Source organism: Macrobrachium rosenbergii, chromosome 19 (genome assembly GCF_040412425.1).
Source record: "Macrobrachium rosenbergii isolate ZJJX-2024 chromosome 19, ASM4041242v1, whole genome shotgun sequence".
Classification (NCBI taxonomy): domain Eukaryota; kingdom Metazoa; phylum Arthropoda; class Malacostraca; order Decapoda; family Palaemonidae; genus Macrobrachium; species Macrobrachium rosenbergii.
This window is the reverse complement of record NC_089759.1, coordinates 36408686-36431919: the sequence shown is the minus strand read 5'-3', so window position 1 is coordinate 36431919 and position 23234 is coordinate 36408686. Positions and strand designations below refer to the sequence as shown.

At 39.9% G+C, this 23234-nt stretch overlaps 1 protein-coding gene across 3 annotated transcripts in view; it reads right to left on the bottom strand.

Annotated features, from left to right (window-relative positions):
• Window positions 1-341: 341 nt before the first annotated feature.
• LOC136848841 (WD repeat-containing protein 91) overlaps window positions 342-23234 on the bottom strand; it is a 40391-nt gene continuing 17498 nt past the window's right edge. For 2 of the 3 annotated variants that reach the window (XM_067121624.1, XM_067121622.1), the window contains exons 6-14: window positions 17033-17204; window positions 15320-15429; window positions 12480-12642; window positions 9810-9931; window positions 8494-8670; window positions 7959-8097; window positions 5379-5594; window positions 5014-5223; window positions 1438-2900 (exon numbers count right to left, since the gene is read on the bottom strand). In XM_067121624.1, the coding sequence (XP_066977725.1) occupies window positions 2748-2900; window positions 5014-5223; window positions 5379-5594; window positions 7959-8097; window positions 8494-8670; window positions 9810-9931; window positions 12480-12642; window positions 15320-15429; window positions 17033-17204 (1462 nt within the window). In that variant the 3' untranslated portion in view covers window positions 1438-2747. Of the gene's footprint in view, window positions 1416-1437; window positions 2901-5013; window positions 5224-5378; window positions 5595-7958; window positions 8098-8493; window positions 8671-9809; window positions 9932-12479; window positions 12643-15319; window positions 15430-17032; window positions 17205-23234 lie in introns of those variants that run through there. The other variant, XM_067121623.1, reaches the window with a different exon arrangement.

Below are 23234 nucleotides of genomic sequence, written 5' to 3'. Positions count from 1 at the left end.
TCTGCACTTTTTGAATAAATGGATGTTATGAATTATATCAAATGTAATTACAGCAAACCCCCCGTATTCACAGGGGATGCATGCCGCAACCCCCTTTGAATAGCTGAAATCTGCGAATACTTAAAACCCCTCTGAAAACAATTAGAACTGCCTATTTTGATAGTTTAAACACAAAAAACCCCCTCTAAAAATGCTTATACCTGTACCTGAGTATTTTAATAGTTTTATCACAAAAAGTGCATCTAGTCATGAAAATACAGTAATTAGTGAATATTTCTCAGTGAAAAATACCGCGAATGGCCGAATTTTCCGCAAATAATGGGTAGATACGTTCCACAGAGAAATCCGCGAATACGTGAGTCTGAGAATAGTGAGACCGCAAATACGGGGTGTTTACTGTAAATGACTTTAGCGCACTCATGGGCCCGAGTATAAAACAAATGGTTTGTTTCTGTCATGAAAAGCTATGTCCAAGGCTTTGATGAGTGCAGATAGCTTAGCTGTGAAAATAAAGGCTGAATCTTGGAATTTTTTTTACATATGAATCCCATCTGAGTGCTAGTTCTGCCAGAAAAAATCTTTGCAGTTCTTAAAAACTTGCTTTTCATATCTTTTGATATTTTATTTTCATTTTCTTATTGCTAACCAAACATGGAGGAATTTTATAAAAATTCACATCCATCTTTTATTGCAATATGATTATAGTGTATTACCTCTTCCTAAGTCTTACCTAAAAATGTCTGGAGGAGCTAAAGGTGGGTCTTAAGAATTCACCTCCCATAGAATTTTGTAAAAAGCATTTTCTCAGAAGCTTTTTGTTCTCATTGAATATCATAGCCTTATTTTTTCATTGAATATTAGTCTTATTGTTTACTGCAAGTTCAGTCAACGAACAAACTTTTGATATTCATATCCTCAAACCCATGTAAACAAAAATATCTGGCACCCACATTCTAGTTTGGGTCTGCACTGTCTTGATAATGATCTTTCATTTGGATCCCACTGGTACCCAACACTTTCATTATCATATACAAGATTATATAATACTGATGACTTTGCCTTAAAATTTTGTAAGCATCAGTTCTGGCATTCATTTTACCAAATAAAACAGTTGTTCTGTTTACGACACTATGAGATTACAGTACATGCTAAAGCTGATACTGTTACTGTACTGAGTACTTCAAAGATGTGTGAGGCATGTCCCATGTTTCCTTCTTAGAATGTTGAACACACCTGACCATCTACCTGTAGGTTTATTTTGCATCCACAACTCCTTGCCAGGATGGCAAGCAAACATTACTTCACTTCCTCCAAGTGTCAAAGAGTTGATGTCAGCACAAATCAGTCACCGTTAGCCAGATGCTTGATGTACAACCACCCCATAAAGTTATTATGATTTGATAAAGACTGAGACTCTGAAAAGGAAAAAGAATAACGTTTAGCTTTAGAGTGTGATTTTTCAATTAATTTACAAATACCTCATATGATTAATACATTCTGTAGTTTCTTAATTAAGGATAACTTCAAAATAAAATTATGAAATAAAAAACCAAATGGTCCTCTTACATTTTCCAAATTTACAATGATTACTCATACCTTTTAGGAGGCATTGCAAATGATCATAAGTAAATGGAATGTCTTTAGTCCAAGAGTGATACCTAAATTCTTAAAAACTAATCATCACAAGAAACATTTGTAACTAATAAAATCAGATGATAAAATAAAAAAAAATCAGTGACACAAAACTTTCACTTCTAAGATAACATTTCATTTCTGTGACAACAGAGTAATTTTCTACCTGCAGCTTTCTAAATTGCCAGACTTTTTTTGGTATCTCCATTCTTCTGGATTACCTTTCAATCTATGGGTTTTAACCAAATCTAAAAGGCAATTGCTTTGTAAATAGTTATATGAACAATTTGGAAGACATCTTTTGTTCTAAGAAATTTTGGCCATTTGCTGATGTTCATTTGTTGCATTACAAATCTCACAATTCAAACCAGGACTTGTTAGACTTTTACTGTGCATTATGCAATTGCTTTACAATATTCAGTTATCAAGGTCAAAACACCACAGGAAAAATTTTTCATCTCACACCTTCACACTTACAAACTAGTTTCAGATTTGTATATCATTCATCCAAAGCCATCTTATGAAATTAATGAACAATCAAGATCTAATGTTATTTTACAGTATAGTACTTTACAACAAATGTGAGAATACACCATAAATTAATCAATTTACTTTATCAGGGGCCTTACAGCAAGCTGTACAATCCAAGCTACGTTTGTAGAGAATTCCCTTACAGCTTATATATGCAAAATAAAATAATCGATTCAACATATATTATTAAGCATTTTGTGTGTTTTCATCCACTTTCCTCTATATCATCTACGTTTATCATCACCATCACTTATCAATTGAGCATGCAAAGCTATAACAAGGGAGTCCCAGCGCCATTAAACTGATTTTCAGCATAATTTTTCAAGTACTGTAGTTAAGTCTTTTCACTTTCTGCATTTACTCAATTAGATTCTTTCATTACAAACAATTCAACAGAGGTACTAAGTTAAAGCTCTGGAACAGAAATCATGGTCAGCAATCTCATCAGAAGTAGCTTACTCACAAGATGAGACATAAGGAAAATAAATACTCTAAAGTTACAAAAGATAACAAATACTTATACAAATCTTTATAAAAAGACTGCAGATCTATTTGGATACAAAACACCTTTTTACAAAACTATCTCATTGATGCATGAGAGTGCTAACAGTCACTGTGCCATCAAGAGAGGCTGATACTGAAAGGCCACATTGAAGAGTACTACACCAATCAACGGTTACTACAGGAGATTTGTGTCCTCCAGCAGTCAATACTTGTTCCAGACTACTTTCACCAATCTGAAAAGTAAATGACACATAAACAGCAATTATTCATATTAAATGATAGGTTTTAAGAAAGAACTCATGAAAGCAATTAGCTAAACAACTGTGAACACACCTCATGCCTTAAAATGACTTGGTCATAAAAAGTGAGCTGGCAAAGGATTCCATACAATATAAAAATGAGTGATATAGTTTAATACTGTACTGTATACATATCTATATGTGCCATGCATCTCAAAATTGACATTCTGTCCCAATGAAAACCTGATTTTGATATTTATACAAAAGGTATGATACTGTTTTCTTTATGACACATATTCAGACATAAGAAAAATAAAAGGAAAAACCTTGCTGTGGCATTCTTATGATTTTAATGATTTTAAAGCTATATCGATTTTTAAATCTGTTGAATGACCCTTTGCATGTTTTTGAAATTTGTGGAACCACTCTTAACATGTTGCAAATAAAACTGCTTAGTGTTACATGTCACACTGGGTGGTTTTGCAAAATCTTATGTGCCTAGTGCTTTTTGATGAAACATATTGATATCCATCAAAAAATGTTTTCTGTTCATGTCTTCTACCCACTAGTTTCAGGCTTTTTCCATTACCACTCAAAATGTATAGCTCAAAGCAGTTTCAAAGTTGAAAAGGCATTAGCAAAAGCAGCACAAAATTTTTTCTTTTTTCAACATTTCCCAAATCAATTAGGCCATGATATCAATGAATTTCAATCCTCTAATTTGAAGAAGGGGTTCTTAGGACTCTCTCAAGCTTGCAGATTTGCCAGACTGATCATACTAAATATCAACTACACAGAGGGTATATTGCTAGTGAGTGTGGTTACAGTTACGGAATAATGCAGGATTAGCAAATGTAACTGGGAGAATCAATGGGATAAAGGAACAGTGGTCCTGAGATGAATCATATGGGATGCTGGCTAAAATGTTGACTGGACACAAAATCTGGATTTTTCTTACTTTAATAATTATTACTATAAAATCACAGGTAAGTGGTAAAAACAAAATACTGTATTGCAATATTGTGACAATATTGAAAGTGTTTATTTCTGGCTACCTTTATTTTGTTACTGTGACTATTCACTTGATTTTATAATGTTTTGGACATTGTGCACTAAGTTACTGCTATTCAAATTCAAAATGAGAAGAGAGCCAAATTCCTATACAGTAATGTAAAAAAACTACATACTGACATTTTCCTGTCAAAGAATAACGTTTTCCTAGTCAAAAAACTACATACTGACACATTTTCCTGTCAAAGAATAACATTATCCTTGTCAAGTTTCGTTAAATTGTTGGAACTTTTTCATTAACACCATAACCAGTGATAACTAACACACAGTACTACATTATACTGTATATCAATCAAAAGGTAGTGTAATTTATTTCATTTCTGAATGGAGCAAAAAATTTATATATCTCAAACACCTGGATCTTTGACAAAAAATTTCTTCACAGATCAATAAAACAATTTTTGTTTTCAGCTAACTTCAACTCATCATTTTGACCTTTCATTTTGTCCTTGCCACAGCCCTTTTTGCTTCTTTATTTGCGATTTTCCAAGCCATTTCATTTTCCACAGATTCATCCCTTTCATATATTATCCTTGCTTCTCATTTCCTTTTTACCTTATCTTGAGTATCTTGGTTCTACCACCAGCTCTCCTTATCATTAGGTGGTCCTCTACCTGATGTTTTCCCTAATAACTCCTCTGCTCTTCTCAGTATCATTGTGCTGTTTTCTACCCACCAGATGTTCACATGTTCACATCATCTGCTAATCTAATGCTCTGCAGGACCTTTTCTTTAAAACTCAGTCTCATCTCTTGGTCTTTTAGCCTCCACCACTTCATCTTGGGCTGCACCATAATTTTCCCCTGTGCAACCTGCCATATCAAAAAATCAGACACAACTAACCTATGTTGTGGGCTAACAGTTTCTCCCTTTATGATCTTACAGTTCTTTACTTCCACCAGATAGTTTCTTCTACACAACAGAAAATCTATTTGCGTCTGTCTCCCTCCACTACTGTATGTTTTGTAATTTTTGCTTGTAAAAAAGGTGTTGTTTATTGCCAAATCAAAAGATAATGCAAAATCATGATACTAACCCTATAAAAAATAGGACCTGATGGAGAGCAGGTAAGTACATGATCCCCTTCTTGATGAAGAGCAAACAATGGACCATATGGACGAAGAAGAACACTTCGGCCTGAAGTTCCACCTCCACCAACACCGACAAGGAAAGGTCCAGCAGCACGCTCGTGAAGAACATGATCCATAATGCGAGCACCCGTCTGGGCCATGCTCCAGCAAGCAAACTACAGAATACAAGAATGATATGTAGACTATGATGTTATTACCATAATTTGCAACCTATAAGTATATCTATTAAAAATGATAACCACAAAAAAGTTTACTGTATACAGTTTCGTTAAAACATCATGAAACCAACTGTAAAAAACAATACTCTTACCCTATTGTCACTCCCTATTGTGTAGATGTTGTTTTCCTGAGGGGACAGTCGTACAGTGAACACTTCACCTTGGTGAGCTGGCCAGGATGCTATAACATCTGGACATCTCAAGTCAATAATTCTGACAGATCCATCATTACAGCCGCAAACTAGAAGGCCACCATTATGATTCATAATGCACCCATTTACAACACCCTCATCAAGTCTGTAGGAACTCTTGAAAAAAAAAGAAAAAACACTTTACAAAACCATGAAAGTACTAAGTTAGAGATATAAATATGACTTCTGCTCCCCTAAAATACACACAAGAGCTCTACATACATTTCACCTGTCAATGGTTTAGGCATAAAACTCAATATTCATGTGAATTATATATACTGTAGTTTGCCCAATCAATAGTCTTCAGTCTCCTATCTTCTTATTATGAATTTAATCCACAATGCTGGAAAAGGGGGCTCATGTAAGACATCACATAGTAGATGGGACGAAGTGGTCATACCCGGAGCATCATGTGATAAGGGAAACACTGATGTAGACATACGGCCAGAAGCAATGGCCGATACACAGGCAGTTGTCACAGAGATAGCTGTGGGAGTCATTCGTGAAGACATCCTTGACATGGCAGACGAAACATTCCCAGAAGCAGAAATGGGGAGGTGGGACGCCATCAGATAAGAAAGTAGTAATGTACCCCTAACCGCGGTTCTCTGGGAAGGCCTAAGGTTGACCAATACTCACGGAGAGTAGCGCCATCTAAGTCCGAACCTGGAATTAAATCACAAATCTCATCCCCCATCCAAGGGGGTAGGGGCATCTTTACGCCCCAAGAGCAGGGAGAGAAACAACAATAGGATCTCCGGAACCCTCTTCAGAAACATTCATTGAGGAAACAGTAGATGAACATGAAGGGGTAAATTCTTCCAAAGAAAAAGTAGCAAGAAGATGACTCGTAGAAGGAGAAAAGGAACAAGAAGGAATGGCCTCATCTGCTGCCTTTGAAGGGCCAAAACCCTCCCATGCCTGAGCATCGCCTCAACAAGGTAGCTTTAGTTGATGATTATTGCCCAGCAGGAGTAGCTAAAACTCACTTAAATACTACCAGAAATAGTCGAAGCACCACTGCTACCAAGCCGATCTGAAACGGTAAAATTAAAGAGGGGAAAAACAACGGGAGACTCCTCTTATTCCTATCCGAGCGATCCCATTTGAGAGCGAATTCTGGTGCTAGAACTGGCAGCTCCAATACTGGACTTGGCGCCAGTAACACTGAAATTGGCGCTGCTAACCCTGGATGTCATTTGGCGCTGCTCACATCAGAACTAGAGCCACAGATGCAAGACCGAACAGAGGAAGGATACAACAGGTACAGATCCGCATCGCTTTCTGACATGTCCCTGATCCCTGTTACTCGAAGCCATGAGGGAGTGAGACACGACGTTGGGCGCTGACCCTTCCTCCAACGTGGGAAAAAACCTGAACTTAACTAGACTCTCAGGAGGGTAGCACAGAAAACACAAGACTAATAATAATGTTCTGTGAAACTTGCGCCAAGTAAACTAAAAAAATTATGCCATTCTATAAAACCTAATGCCCTGAATCAATGGGAAGCTCATTAAGAGTAACAGATTGAAGAGAAGCAGCAGAGGACCTAACCAGTTACTAAATGGGGAAGCAGACAAGACATGCGTCCCTTTCACTCAAGTCTTACAGGTATGCATTATCCTCTATACCAGTTGTTTCTACAACCTAACAGGCTCTCTCTCCGCATTTCAATCAATTACGGTTCATATAGTTATCCAATCCTAACCTTTCCCTCAGCAAAAACATATCATGAGGGTCAATGAAACTGGAGTAATGCCCATTATAGCAACTCTTACCTTACAGGTTCTTACCGAACGAATATTTAAAAAAATAAAAGAGCATCCAAAAACACACCAACGGAAAACTAAGTACATTATCAATCTGTTGACTTCCTGCCGAAACCAGCAACAGAAGTAGACTGACCAGCTACAAGTGTTTGTACCTTTCGGTTCCCTGGTTGGGGTGGGGGAAGTAGATGAACAGAAGACAGATATTCATAGAAAATTCTTGTTTTTCGTTTCAATTTGCTGAACTACAGTGCTCTCTTAGGTTCCACGATAGCAGAAAGGTTGCAGTTGAGGGCATCCATGAAATCGACTCTCATATGTGTGCTTTATATATGACAAAGCCATGCAGATCCCAAAGTCTAGGGACCACCCTGATGACATAATTCTCCTGCTGAGGCAGTTGGAAAATGCACTGCACCAATTAAAATGGATCCTAGCACTAGGTTGACTCTATAAACCTCTACATCATACATAAAAACTGAAAGACAGGGGAAAGTTTTCCAGATTTACAGAACACAAATTATTCAGAATATACCTGAGGAAAATGGACATAATCAACACAGCAACTTTTTATTGGTAGGCTGGCAGGCCTTAGCCATCTGTGCTTGTTGACTTGACAATCCATATGGGTTATTAATGGGAAAAATGACCACATAAGTATATATTTGCATTATTCATGAATACGTGTCGGAATTACAAATTAGGCACTAACCTCTACTTTCAAACTCTTCATATCAAGGGTGTGTAGTGCAGGTGGTGCTGGAGGAGTAGCTGTCCCTTGTGGCCTAACCCTGGGAGCAACACTTATAATAGCGCTTGTCTCTCCTGGACTTACTCGAACTCCCATTATTCTGAGTACATACAATAATTAATCTTAGATGTGATTATCCTGTAATCAATACTAAACGTGCAAGGCATTCCTACTATAAAATTACTGAAAAAATAATCTTGCATATTTCATTCTGCAAAATTAGATGAAATAAATATTGTATCATATATATAAATATCATCTTAAAAATCAACATGGTAACCACAAAAATAAAATATTTTCTAACATAACAGTAAAAAATTTTCATTAGAGGGTTTGGAAGATAAAATTACTTTAATAATCAAGAACCTTATTCAGAAACAATTACTTTTTAATGCAAAATTTCTAAAAAATTAAATTAGCCATATGTTTTGAGCAGCGTTATTTATAGGACTGACCTTCTAATTCATAAAAATCTTAAATTTCATTAATACTGCACCTTTGATCTTTAAGAACTGAACAAGTATCTGGTCCAATGTCCCATACAGTTTTCTTGTCTCTTGTGTCAAAGAGTCGCAAACTTGCAGTTTTTGTGGCTAACAAAACAAAGCGTTCTCCACGTGGTAACCACTCAACGGCTGTCACTGCACTTTTTACCATTAAACTACTGTGTGTCCTGTGAAATACATATCAGCTGCTTCATAAAGAGATGAGGATTCTAATCAGAAAAGACAAAGACACACTAGTCTGTAAAACATATGTAAATACAAAGAAATATTTCAGTCAAAACCATAAAAAGTGGTTGGAATTAAACAATCCACAGCTGGCAAGAGAACTGATAAATAAGTTATTCGTCAACATGTTATTAAAGAAATGTTAGTTTGTATACTAAAATAGTTTTACTAATATATACATACCTGTAAATAACAAAAAAACATCATTCTAAATAAAACATTTTAAATGGAAATATGAAAATATAAAGAGGATACTGTATGTGATCGTTTATTTTTGTTAACAATCTTTGTATGTATTCTGAATGAGATTTTAGTATTATAGTACTTTGAACTTGATCCAAATCAAAGCTACTTTGCTGAGTATTAGATGTATTAGAATTTTGAATTACTGTACAATGGTTTTTACTATTTTTCTTGATTTTAGTATCCATAACATTAACTGCCACAATAGTCCCACTGAAACTGATCGTGTAGTTTTCTGTTTGCATATGCTGAAACAGCACATTAGTTATACCACCACTTATTACCTGCTTTGTGAAAGCAAACAATGCAAGCATACCAAGGATAGGGAGGTTCTACAAAAGAGACAGGTTGACTTTTACATCACTAACTGAACTTTAAATGAAGTAACACTAAAGTCCATATAGGAGGTCATAAAACTCTTCTTCAACTACTAAGGGGCACATAACTTTGATCACAGAAGGCAAGCATAAAAACCATCTGATAAATAATTGTTCTGCAAAATATTATCAATATGAAATTCATTATTCTATAGTATTGTACTTATAATTAATCACCTGTCTATAAGATAAAAGAGGACATGTCATTTTATCATTGTAACTCCCCAATTTTTATCAATTTTAATTTGCTGAGTTTCTGTATGGTACTATATTGAAGAAAAAGTGAAATCAACAGTCCATCACTTACTGGTAACCTGATAATTTAATAAAATAACACTTTGAATAAGAGCAGTCCAACACAAAATATTACCAGTAAACTAAAAATTTAATTAAATTACACAAAGAATAAGAGCAGTCTTATCCACAAAATAAAGAAGAGCTATACAAATTCTAAGACATACTTAGGTGAAGGAGATGGAGACCATAACTTCACAACCCCATCAGTATCAGCAGAAGCAACTAAAGTTCCAGACGGATTAAACACAGCATGTGTAACAACTGATCGGTGTTCAGTATATTCATCCTGTAACAAACAAAAGATGAAAAAATATTACTGTAATACAATTCTTGTTTTGAATACCTAAATTTAGCCAATCAAAATATGTAAAGTAACCAATACCTGTTAAATTTATTCTCGACATAATGCATTACCAAGCCCAGACAGCTGGAATTTGGGAGAAACATATAATACCTAATGCAGTCCCTGGGTTTTGAAAAAATTTCCTGAAGCATAGCCTTGTTGACCATCACGTGTCATGATTTTCGCCAAGTCATTTTGCAAATAAAAATATTACAAATTGAATTTGAACTCATTTGCAGTATCATACTCAGTACCAGCCAAAAATTTTTTGCTATATCACAAGCAAAATATTTTTTGTAACTGAAAAACATGCAAATTTGCTTTAGACACTTGCATATCTTGTATGATAATCATCTTTTGTGTAAACAATTAGGACTGATGATGATGATGATGATACTTCCTGTACTGATAGACTGACAGGCAGATGATACCTCATGTACTAATAGGCTGATGGTCATCACAACAACAAAGATCATTGCTATAGAATACTATATATACTGTAATGGTCAGCAGTTCGGACACAAAAACATCTACAGTATTCCCCATCTTCTTGTAAGGTGAAGGCTGCCCTTTATGAAATATTAAACTTTTTGTATTATATATTCTTAAACTCAAAACTAGCAAATCATGATTTCAAAAAATATAATGACCAACCAAGGAATGAATATGGCTCTACACATCTCTGAGTTGCCAACAATGAACCTTTATCTTCCTATTAATTCAAGCCAATCACAGTCCGAACAGAGAAAGAAAATATGCTATACAAAACTGAGGTTCTACTGTACTAGGTTTGTTATGATTACAGTGGACCCCCACCTAACTGCAGTTCTGAATTCTTGGCTTCACCTATTCGTGGATTTCTCTGTGGAGCATATATACACATTATTTGTGGAAAATTCACCTATTCGCGGTATTTTTCATAGAGAAATATTCACAAATTACTGTATTTCCATATCATTTTCGTGACGAAATGCACTTTTTTGTGATAAAACTATTAAAATATTCAGGTATAAGCATTTTTAGAGGTTATTTTTTTTGATGTTCTGAACTATCAAAATAGGCAGTCATAAGTGTTTTTAGAGGGGGTATCAAGTATTCACAGATTTTAGCTGTTTGCGGGGTCGACCGTATATGCTTTTGAGAAGAAATAATTCAAGCGGTAAAGAGCCAGAATGTCATAAGCTCAAAAAGAATCAAGAAAATAGAATGGAATAGTTTTTAGTTCATTCTCACTTTTGAACTGCTAAAACTACCAGAGATCGTTCCACTAAATGTTTAAATTGGAAGTTACAGTCTAGGTTCCATCTTCCAGACATAGTGCCATTTAATTGTATCTACACAATACAAACTGTTGACACGAGGCACATGATGAATACCATAAATAATATAAAACTCCCTCTTGTACTAAGTGTGGAGGAGAAAATGTTGCCACAGATCAAAAAAGCTACAGATTTCTCTTGGAAAAGAAGTCTTAACACTAAAAAGAAAAAGAACAAATATGTTTTGCTAAGGTGAAACAAAACGTAGAATTACTCCAGGACAGTGTGCTCCACATTACCCTTTATGCCTTGGTAATAAATACAGTACAAAAGGGAATACTGAAAGCCTTATTGTATGTTATTTGTCAGTATCTTTTCCTGTCATTTGCTGGTACTTATATGATAGTAGCAGATAGATTCCTTCAACCTGTTTTTCTACAACTAAGACAGTGGCAATTTAAAGAACTAATTTTAAAGTCCATTGCTGGCATCAGACTTTGAGCAATTTTTACAAATGCTGAGCATGGTTATATGCAATTTTTATGGTGTTCCTGTTGATTTTAATACTTAAAGAAAAAATAAAGCATTCACATTACGTTATTAAGAGCACTGCAAACTTCTAATTTTACTACTAATTAAACCCAGTTTTTGGAAAACTTTTAATGGTTATTTTTATTGAATTGTCGGGACCAAGAAGAAAGCTTTAGCTGGTTTTCAGAATATGAATGGAAACACAAAAGCATAGTCTGGTAAAAAACACTTCTTTTATGGCAGGTGCTGCTTCCAGGATACTTCCTGAAATAAACAGGAAGTCCTGCTCTAAAATAAAATAAACAACATCTATGCCTGTGCAAATCTCTGAAATGAAGTTTGTCACCTGAATTGAATACAATAACTTACTATTCATTTTATTACAGAGTATTTGAAGACAGGTATTAATTTAATATCATCATGGCATAAAAACAATGAAATACAGAAAGCAGAACACCTTAACGATACAATCATAAGCAAACCATCAATTAAAATATAACAGCAACAACATATAAACTAGCAAAGTAGATATAACTGCAAGATGATTCCAACCCCTTTTCAATCCTAATGCACATTTGAGTGATATAGTTTCCTAGTTTTGAGTTTAAGATTTTTATATTTTTCAAAATGTCAAAGTAGAAATCAAAAGTAATTTGCTATGTAGTGAGTACAAAAGAAAAAATAATGGATTTCAAATATACCTGACCAAGTAATAGGAATGATGACTTGTCATTAGCAGAGTCACTCTTGGAGGATGGCCCTTCTTCATGAGGCCGAATCTTAGTTGGTGATCTGGAGGGTCTCGATGCTGCAGAATTGGGCTGAACTAGTCTTTTGACAGGAACATGTTCACCAGCGCCACGACTGAAATACATACAAAGATGTTTACAATAATTTTAATGATTTAAGAAAATTATCCATTTTTGTACTTCCTCAGTTAGCTGTATAGCAAAAAAATTAAACCGTTATGTATCTCGATGCTAATTTTCTCAGTAGACAGTGCAACACATTTACATAACAACAGAACCAATGCCCCTATATCAATGTAACTAAATGGATCTATCTATGCACACATGCACTTGCGAATACAGTATACATGTAATAAAAAAATTCACTGCCTGTCATGAGAGCACCTGAAGAGCATATAATCCAACTCGTCTCAAGGCAAAATGTGAAATTGACATTTTTATGATAAAATAAAGTTTTATATATACAGTACTGTTCTTACTCAATAATTACACAATACATAGCTATTAGTTTCACTTATCGGCAGCTAAAATTTTTAAATTCACAGGTCGCCCTAGTTTGTCTTGGGGTAAGTGACTTGCCCTTTCAGGGAAAAGAGAGGAACTTGACCTGCCTACTTTTGGGGGAAAGAGAGGAACAACTAGCAAAGAGCTTCAATTTGTTTATGCCCTGATGTCCATGCGAGGGGAGGAGGGAGGGCTCCGATCATGTAATTACTGGGTAAGTATATATAAAACTTTATTTTATTATAAATATGTCATTTTTATATAAATAACTTACCCAGTAATTAAACAGCTGATTCCCACATTGGTAGGGGGTGGGATTCATGGATACACCTTCCCTACAACATTAAGCATGGCAATGAATTTGAGAACAGAAAAAATTGCTAACATTAATAAAATGTTTGTTGTTCCCTTACCTGATAAGAGAGCTGCTGCAGGTAGTTACTGCCTCTGGTTAACACTCATCTTATCTCGTAGAGGGTCCTGAACCAGTGATCCAAGGATGCTGATCAGACTGGTAGCCTTGGTACCAAACCAGTAGTCCATGGACCCTGATCAGACCGGTAGCATTGCTAACCAGACCAGTAACAGTACCCTGGGGACCAGAGGACTCAGTGGTAGCAGCTGCACAGAGCAGAGGGCCCCAGACCAGTGGTCCAAGGACCCGGATCAAACCAGTAACCCTGGAGCCAGAGGACCCAGGGGATAGCATATTTTCTCTTCCCCTATTTGAAATTATTGAAAGAGGAAGGTGAAGAAGTGATAGAAACTCCACAATACCTATCACTACCAATCAACCAAATCCGGTGGTTGGGCCAGTCAATACTGCACGATCCGCATGACCAAGTCATGCTAGCCCCTCTCTATGGCCCCAAAGAGCTGAAGCTAGAAGAGTGAAGTGTTCCCCTGTCACCTAACTGTTCAACTCTTGAAAACTAGGAAAAACCAAACAAGTAGCACGAACAGATGCGCAAATCCTTCTCCATGCAATCCCAAAAGAAGAGTAGAAGTGTTTCCCTATCACCCCAGTTGCCTAACCAAGGAGAGATAGAGAGAACACCCCTGGACCATTGGCAACCCTAACTCAAACCATAGGTTGAGCAAAAGGGAGCCAACAGTCTGTGTGAATGAGCCTTGCAAACTCTCTCTAAGCCATCCCAAAAGACTGCAGTGAGAAGGATTTAAGTAATCACCCTGTTATTAGGGTCATCTGATCAGAAAAACAGAGTGGACACTTGATACCTTGTAAACCTGGTCCACAGACTGGGAAAACAAGAGCCAACAGGCAGCACAAAGGGACGTTGCGCCCGTTTCTCTCGCAGACAGACAGGAACCAGGCTTGAAGCAAGCTCAAAGGCTTACAAAGAGATAAGATGAAGAGAACCCCGAGTCTCAGGGAATGGCACCCAGTGTCAACCTTACCCAAGAAATCTATTGCCGTTGGCGATCAAGACTCTCTACACTAACGCAAAGGGAAAAGTGTGCATAAAGAAGCTTAATAAGTCTTCTAACACAGGCCAACTCCCCCCACCTCTAAACTCGCAGCCATAGTCAGTGTGGAGGTGACGTTCAGGAAGAACAACACAGAAAGAAGGTAAAGAAAGGATGGAGAGTGGCTCGGTCATCCTTCCACCACTGCTGAGAACACACATCGTCTGCTGACGTGGAGAATCTCAAACTAAACCACAGAGCTCAGAGGAATATGGCTACAAAGCCTATTTCCTCCAAATCTACTGTACCTGAAAGGTAAATGTTATTAGTGAGTATTTTGGAGAACAATACAGCTGTTGTGAACACTACCAGAAGCTGATGAAAAGTCAGCAAGATAAAAACAAGCCAAATTTCCCATAACAAGGTTTATTTGACTGATGAGTTTGAATAATCACAATACAAACACATAGTCAAAACCAAAAAAGGAAAAGGAATACTGAAGTTTAATCATCAAAAGTTTGACGAAAGAGTCCTGAAAGACATCTGAACTTGATGGCAGCTGGAAGCAAAGTGGAATGCAGACTGTTGGGTGGGTTGGGCTTCCCCCTGCCCGTCGGTAGTTTATACTACCTTATCAGTAAGACTGAATGGCCGATCTAAATTGTGTTCACAAGCTTATCCCTAATGTAAAGAACAAAAGTTTGTATTTTGTGCAGGAACAAAGGGTCTTTAAAGACTTGCACTTCATACTGCATTATATTCTAACTAAAATACTTACAGACATCTCAAAAAATTATTCAAGTGTTAGTTTGTCATTGGGTAACAGATGCACTGAGCTTGAATAAAAAGTAACAACTAACTTTAATGATGTCCCAGCTACACTTGAAGACCTAGTCCTTTTTCTTTCTTCTGCTGGTGCTTGGGAAGCAGTTCTCCTCACTACTGGGTGACCAGACCCACCACTTACACCCTATGAGAAAAATAAAATTACTGTAAATAACAATTATGTTTCCAATCAGCAATGCACTTTCACAAAAAAGAGCTATACAATACAAATACAGTACTGCAATTAGTTTTGCTACTATAAAAAGGACATTACACAATATAGTGATCTTTAACTAATGCTACTTTCATTAGCTACTAACTGCACCAACCATTAATAATGGAGTAATGATAAATGTAAATAGACACAAGAAAAGCAATGCTACTCTCATTAGCCATTAATTACACCAACTGTCAAATGAAGTACAGGTACTGTAATGATAAATTAAAAAAAAAGATATCTCCAAAAGTAATGCAAATACGTACAACCATGGGAATAGTACAGTACAAACGTGCTCCATAATTTTAAATGCTCTCCTCTACACATTTCTCAGAGACCAGTAACACAAGTGTCAAAACCAACTTAAAATAAATGAAGAAACTTTCACATTCTTTGTGAAAGAAAATGAACTCAAATTGTGTGGCATTCAGTGGGTAAAATCTTTATTTTCACAGGGTCAATTTATCAATGGACTCAGTATGTCCATTATCCTTGATATGTGTCATCTTTTTTCTAAACTTCTGATGTACAGTAATAAGTTTTGTACTGTATATGACTTGTAATTTTCTGTTCTTTTCCCAAAGACCCCCAATTTACCTTAGAAAATTTGGACAGATTTCAGTCTCCAGCTGATGTATTTAGTATTCTCTTTAGCATTTTGAATTTTATTTAATTTTACTGTATTTTGCTGCTAAATTTGCTTCTGTCATTATCATTTATGCTCATTATAAGGACAATGATATTCAGTTTTTGTTTTCTTATAGTTCTGTTTTATTATTAAAACTGTCAAGCTTTTCATAGCTTTCTTTATACCAGTCTTAATACAAATGCTTAGACATTTGTATAAAGAAAAGCCGACTGGTACGTCTTGTTAATTTAGAAAACAGTTACAGACAACTTTGAAGTATAAGAGTTACACGTAACATAAACTAACAAAACGTCTTCTTCTCTAGGTATAACTTATTGTATTCAATCTCATTTATAAATGTATTTAATTCTGTCAAATATTACCTGTGTAATGGGAAACTGCATAGCTAATATACCTGATAAGTCAAACTTTGTTATATGAGACTAAAGGTGGGACTTGTTGCTCATCACCAAAATTATTTGCTTACAGCCCATAAATTAAACTTGTACGCTGATTTTCACCTTTTAAGATAAAAAAGTAAGTCTTATATGCCAGCAAATGCACTAGATAAAAACAGTGGGACAGGAAAACACATGTCCTTGATATGATTATGCATAGAAGGAAAAAAATCTAAATAAAGTAAAAGAACATGGGAAGTAAGGGAGTGGATTCTATTCCTTCAAGAAATTATAGGTTTGTTTTTTGAAACAGGCACCATGTGATTAATATGAGATATGAGAAGCTAAGAATAAATTAAAATGCCTGCAAAACAAACTATTCATCAAACCAACCCATATAAGGATTCTAATGGCAATGTGGTCTCTGTATGAGGAATTGCAAAATGGTCACTTGACAGATCCTCTTAACTAACTTAATGAGCATAGTATAAATAGCTTTACTTACATGATTTGAAGTAGCAGGTGGTTGTGCAGCTGAAGGACTAGGTTGTGGTGAAGCAGAAAAGGTTCCACCAACACTACGTCGACCTAGTATTGGAGAAGTAGGTAATCCTCCACCTAGACCAAAGAGTATAGTCTTCAACGATTTTAGCTGGCTATCTGATGCTGGAGCTTCTCTGAAACAATTTATCAATTTTATTAAAATCCCATCATAATCCCTTGAATTGTCCAGGCAAGGGGAGGAGAGTTGTATTGGTTAAGTTCTCTAAGCATTCTAACAACTAATTATCCAGATCCTTTGCAAGCAAACAGTTTCCACCATAGCCACCTACAGTGTGTGGCTATGGTGGAAACTGTGAAAAGACTGCTTGCTCAAGAGTAAGCGAGGAGGGAGACTGGATCAGGCACAATGGCAACTGATTTATAACAGCTGTAATCATTATGACAGAAAGAACTGTTGTGTAAAATAAAAGAGCTTGCACCTGTATCAAGTGAACCATAACCTTGGATTATTTTTCCTTCATTCTATAAATAGTTATTTCTGAGTCCAGTCCCGTGTCAGCCGGTGAAATTCCATTACAGCACGAATTTCTAGGTATAACCTTGCTAGATATACCAGAGAAAAAGAGCTTTCAGGAAAGCTGGGGTTACTACCCCCAGTCGAGCGCCTTCTAGGAAGGCGTCGGTATAAGAAGGGGTGAGTGAATTACCACTACCACGGAAACCTACTCGAAAGATCTCTCCTTATCAAAATCCCCGGAACAGAGCGGTGAGCCGTTACAGCCCCCACACCAAACACCCGCCAGGACGGCGACACCAGCGCCACCTACCTCATTCCATTTTCTAGCACGTGAATCTTCGATTTGTTTTGTGTGCTCTTCCATCATTTTGGATTTTTTCTGCTTTTACGATGGCGTCAAGCAGCTTTACCATTTCCAAGTTAAGTACCATCTTCTTGTGGGGTTTTGTTCTATTTTTTGGCTGTTATAGTCTCGTATTTTCATAAATATCGAGATCTTATTATGTCGCCACGGCGTCCCCAGCCAGCCATTTCGACCGCGAGGCGTCTCCTTCTGTTCTTTTCAGTTGGTGTCGTCTCCTCGTCGTTATAGATATTTTGCCCCCATTGGTTCCCTTCCTGGGGGTTCCTTGCGGTGGCTCCCCCCTCTTATCAATTACGATCCCTGGCCCACTGGCCTTTGGGGGAGTGATGCCCGCCTAGGTCCCCAGTTGGGTTCCTATTGTTTTGGTCTTACTAGGCTAATTAATTTGATTGAAGATGGTGCTCTCTTGTAGTTTTATTTTTAATTTTATTGTTTTTATTATTTTATTGTGTGGTTTACCTCGGGTGCTGGCGGCAGCCTCAGATCTAACCGCCTCCCCGTGGTAGGCTACGCTCTCTGTTGAGCACATTTTAGTTTTTGTGAGTGTTGGTTATCTGGTAGAGTAGGCTTGTTAGCTTCCTTCCCTTTGCCCTGGGTGTGGAGCTCAGGTTGAGGGAGTTTTGTTGCTGTTTTCCTCCGGGATCGTTTTTCGGTGGGCAGAGTGAGCCCCTTGGTTCTCTTCCTCCAATTGGGGGAATCGAGTTCTTAGGTTGTGTTTCCTCTGGGCTAGCGCCCCTTGCCTGCCATTCTCGATCCCGGCTGGTTCTCGGCTCAAAGTTTCTCTCCCAGTTGCTTCCCCCTTCCCTTTTACACTCCTCGTCCTAGCCTATACCAAGGTTAGGTCTATATTAGGCTTCGCCTAGGTAGGAGTCGGGCTTCGGGTTGGTTGCTTCCAGTCATATTGCCCCTCCAAGATTCATGGTCTGGGAGATACGGTGCAGTTGAGCGGGTGAGCTTCTCCCCGTCTCCTGTTCCTTCCTGGTAGCCTACTCCTCCTACCTACCTCCCCCTCCTCCTCTCCAGCCTTGCTCTACTCGTGCGGGTGACGCTAGATGGCGTTTTCTCCGAGTTCAGGGACCTCTCTTGTTGGTTGAGGGATTCGCTCCCTCCCAGATTGTTCCCAGCATCGCTGTATTGGGGTTGGTGGTTTGTTTACTCGAACGTGTTCGAGTCACTGTTCGTCTCCTCGTCGGGTTACGTTGGCGCGGTATATTTTGCTTCACCCTATGTTATGATCATATAAGCATTTTACCCGTCTCGTTCTCCGGCGGGGAAGTAAGGGCGGAAGGTTTTTTCATATAGGGGAACGGATCCCTCCGTCCTCTTCAGTTCTTACCATCACTCGTTATTGTTTTTATTTTTAGATAAGTCTGTTATCTACAGGAGTACTCTCCTTTATTTATTATATATATAAATTCGTGAGTCCGGTCCTATACCAGGGGTCTTCGCCGTTATTTTACTGGCAGCCCTTATGGTTAGTTCCTGGTCTCTCCCCTTCATTCCCCGGAGTACTCGGGTCTGAATCCTACCTTCCACTCTGTGTAATTTAGAGCTTTTTGGCCCAGTTTATGATAGGGAGTTCTTCTCCGCCGGAGTATTCCGGTGGTGGTTGAATTTCCGGCCTCGCCAGCTTTAGTTTGCTTAGGTGGGAGGTTCATGTACGCTTCTTCTTACAGACTGTTCGCTGTGAGGAGCCGGGTGCACCGCCTCCTCCAACAACCGTCGGTCACGTAGTTTGTCGGACCCACGCTGGTTGTGCGGTCCGCCTGGATGACCTGATTGTTTGGCACCCTGATGGTTGTGAGGTTTGCTTTGCTCTCTGCACAACTGTCCAGGATGAGTTGGTAAGTGACAGTCTTTACATTACTCTTGCTTTTGCTCCTCATATTGTATATTATACATTGTCTATGAGGTTCCCGGAATGGTTTTCGTCCTTAGCTAATTGTTGGTTTTCTACAGGCGGACGAAACTTCCAAGAAGTCTGCCTTGGAATCCCTCCGGGCCTGGGTGGCTGGGTTTGGAAGGAACGTTCCGTCGGGGAAGCCCTACGTCCTCGACGCTAGGTTGAGGGACTTACTCTACCCCGGCGCACGGGTGGCGGCAGCAGTGCCTGAAGATGTGGCCACCCCTATCATCCAGCAGATCCGGGATGAGACCCAGCCACCCCAAGCGGATATCCTCTACGCTGAGGTCTCGGAGGATGTTGCCGCCATTAATCTGGACCTAGAACCAATGGCTGTAGAGCAGGACCAGGTGGTAAGTGGTGAGGTAGGTGAGGTTGTTGGGGCGGGCCCCCCTTTATTTGACTCCCCTGCTTCATCTGTTTCTTCCTTTGCAGGCTTTGTGAAGTCTTCCTCCTTGGGTGATAGAGCTCCATCTGCTATCCCCAAGTTGAAGTTGAAGACTTCATGGAAGGCGAAGGGCTTCAAGTCCTCGTCTTCCAAGAAGGCATTGCCCTTCCCCCCGTCGAAGGCTAAGGTCTCAGGACCTGTAGCCTCCGGGAGCAAGTCTGGTTCCTCCAGCAAAGGCGCGAGTAAGAGGGCTGCAAAACCAAGCCCTCCTCGCCAACCTGCTTTCGATGCAGAGGCCTTTGCTAACCAGCTTTATAAACGGTTTACGGAGGACCTGGATTCAAGATTTAGTGAGATTTCGGAGAAGCTGGCCAGTCATGATAACATACTGGCGGGAATGGCTCACCCACCCCCAGCCGAACCACAGTATGTTATCCCCGACACTGCGGACCTCCCGCCGTTCGATGTCGGAAACCCTTGGCGGTTCGCTCTCCGGGCCATCCAACACGATGGCAAGTTGACTCTTGATGGTCTTGGCACGAGACGGTTGGAGGAATTGGAGTTCTTCCCCCCCGATCTCCTGCCCCCTTACCCAGGCTTCGTGAGACTCACGGAGGAAGCCTGGATTAGGTCAGACAAGGTTCCTAGGGAGACTGTCATCGTCCCTAGGGACCAAGCTCAGTCGGCTCTCCTGCGCACTCTGGCCGGAGTGGCAGGCAGATAACACGGTTGACTCCTTTCAAGGAACTTCACCATGTTCACCCTGGGAGTCGACCTTCCCACTCCTTGTTTGGACAAAGTCGCTCTGGCTACGGCCCGGCGTGCTTTGACGGCATTCAGTTTCCTCAGCTAAGGAGACAGACCCTACTTCCTGGTATTCCCAGGAAGTAACGAGTTCTGGACAGACGCCCGGCCACTTTCACGGTCGGGAAGCTGGACCCCTCTGCGCCTCCACGCAATTTAGCGAGCAGCTCCCAAGCTGCCGGAAGCTCTTTTGAAAGCGGAGTTTGATGCTCGGGTTAAGTTAGCCCGGTCGTTGAACTCCGTATGCCTTACTGAAGCTACGGCCGTCTCCTGCTCGGACGAGCCCTTCTTTCAGGTTTTGGCAAAGTCCTTGCTGGCAGGTTTCCAGTCTGACTTATCTGAATTCATCATGGCCAGACTGGAATGTAGGAGGTTCATCTTCGCCGATGCAACTATCCGTCACGAGCCCAACAAGCTCGTGAAAAGCTCGATCTGGGGACCTAACCTCTTCCCGGAAGAGGAGGTCACAACTGTTATGGCCGAGGCTACACGGGCCAACCAAAGTCTTCGTTCTCGCTGGGGTATTTCAGCCTACAAGCGTAAGACCCCAGAATCGGCCGGCCCCCAATCGAGAGGAGGCAAACGCTTCAGGAGGCATAAGAGGCCTCACCACCAGGCGGTAGTCCAAGCCGTCCCGGTCTCGGCAGTGGCACAGCCTTCCACTTCAAAGGCTCACCCCCAACAGTACGTGCTGGTCCAACCAGCTGCACCCTCATATGTGGCCTCACCGGCATACAACCCCACATATGAAGGCCGTGGTTACTTTCACGGCCTTAACAGGGTTGCAAGGGGAGGAAGGGGCAAAGCCCCTCATAGAGGAAAGCCCAGTACCACCCCAAGGGGAAGACCTGGACGTGGTAGAGGGAATAAACCCGCTCCCTCCCACTGAGAGAAACACAGGTAGGCGGTCGCCTGTTTTGGTTCAGGGACCAATGGACCTTCAGCCCTTGGGCACACAGCATTGTGTCCAAAGGCCTAGGATGGAGCTGGATCAAAACCCTCCTCCTCTAACCAGGTTTTACCAGCCACCGACACCAATCCTAAAGGATTATGTGACAGAATTGCTCAACAAACGAGCAATAAAGAAAGTAAGGCACCTAAAGTTTCAAGGCAGGTTATTCACTGTTCCCAAAAAAGACTCCGATCAGCAAAGAGTGATCCTGGATCTGTCGCGTCTAAATCTCTACATAAAATGCGACAAGTTTCGCATGCTTACGATAGCTCAGGTGCGGACTCTACTTCCGCGTGGAGCCGTCACCACCTCTATCGATCTTTCAGACGCTTATTATCACGTCCCAGTTGCGCGGAACTTCTCTCAGTTCCTCGGTTTCAGACTCGGGAATCAAGCCTACTCCTTCAGGGTCATGCCATTCGGTCTGAACATTGCGCCCAGGATATTCACAAAGCTGGCGGACACGGTAATACAGCAACTCCGGTCTCAAGGGATATCCCTAGCAGCATATTTGGACGATTGGATAATTTGGGCACCAACAGTTCCGGAGTGTCAGAAAGCCACGTCCATAGTCATCAGTTTCCTGGAGTCGCTGGGTTTCCAACTGAACAGAGAGAAGTCCGCCTGACTCGAGTCCCGGTTTCAGTGGTTGGGTCTCCAATGGGATCTGTCATCTCACACGCTGTCCCTTCCGCCTCCCAAGAGGAAAGAGATAGCATCCTCACCAGGAGATTCCTCAAAAATCCATCAGCATCCCGCCGGTCCCAAGAAAGGGTCCTTGGGTCTCTTCAGTTTGCCTCAGTGACAAACCTGCTATTAAAAGCGAAGTTAAAAGACATAAACAGAGTGTGGCGGAGTCGAGCCAATGTCAAGCTCAGAGACAAGGTCTCCTCTATCCCTCAAATCTTAAAGACAAGGTTGCGACCGTGGGCCTCGGTCAAAGGCTTGTCCAATACAGTTCCGCTTCAATTTCCCCCTCCGGCACTAGTAGTTCACACAGACGCTTCCTTAAGCGGCTGGGGGATATTCACCAAAACAAAAGTACAAGGAACGTGGTCCACAATGTTTCAGCAGTTCCATATAAACACCCTGGAAGCTATGGCGGTATTTCTAACTCTGAAGAAAATCCGCCCCCAACCGGATTCATATCAGGTTGGTATTGGACAGCGCAGTGGTAGTTCATTGCATCAACAGGGGCGGCTCCAAATCAGGCCGAGTAAACCAAGTAATGGTTGCTATCTTCTCCCTGGCGAACAAGCACGGCTGGCACCTGTC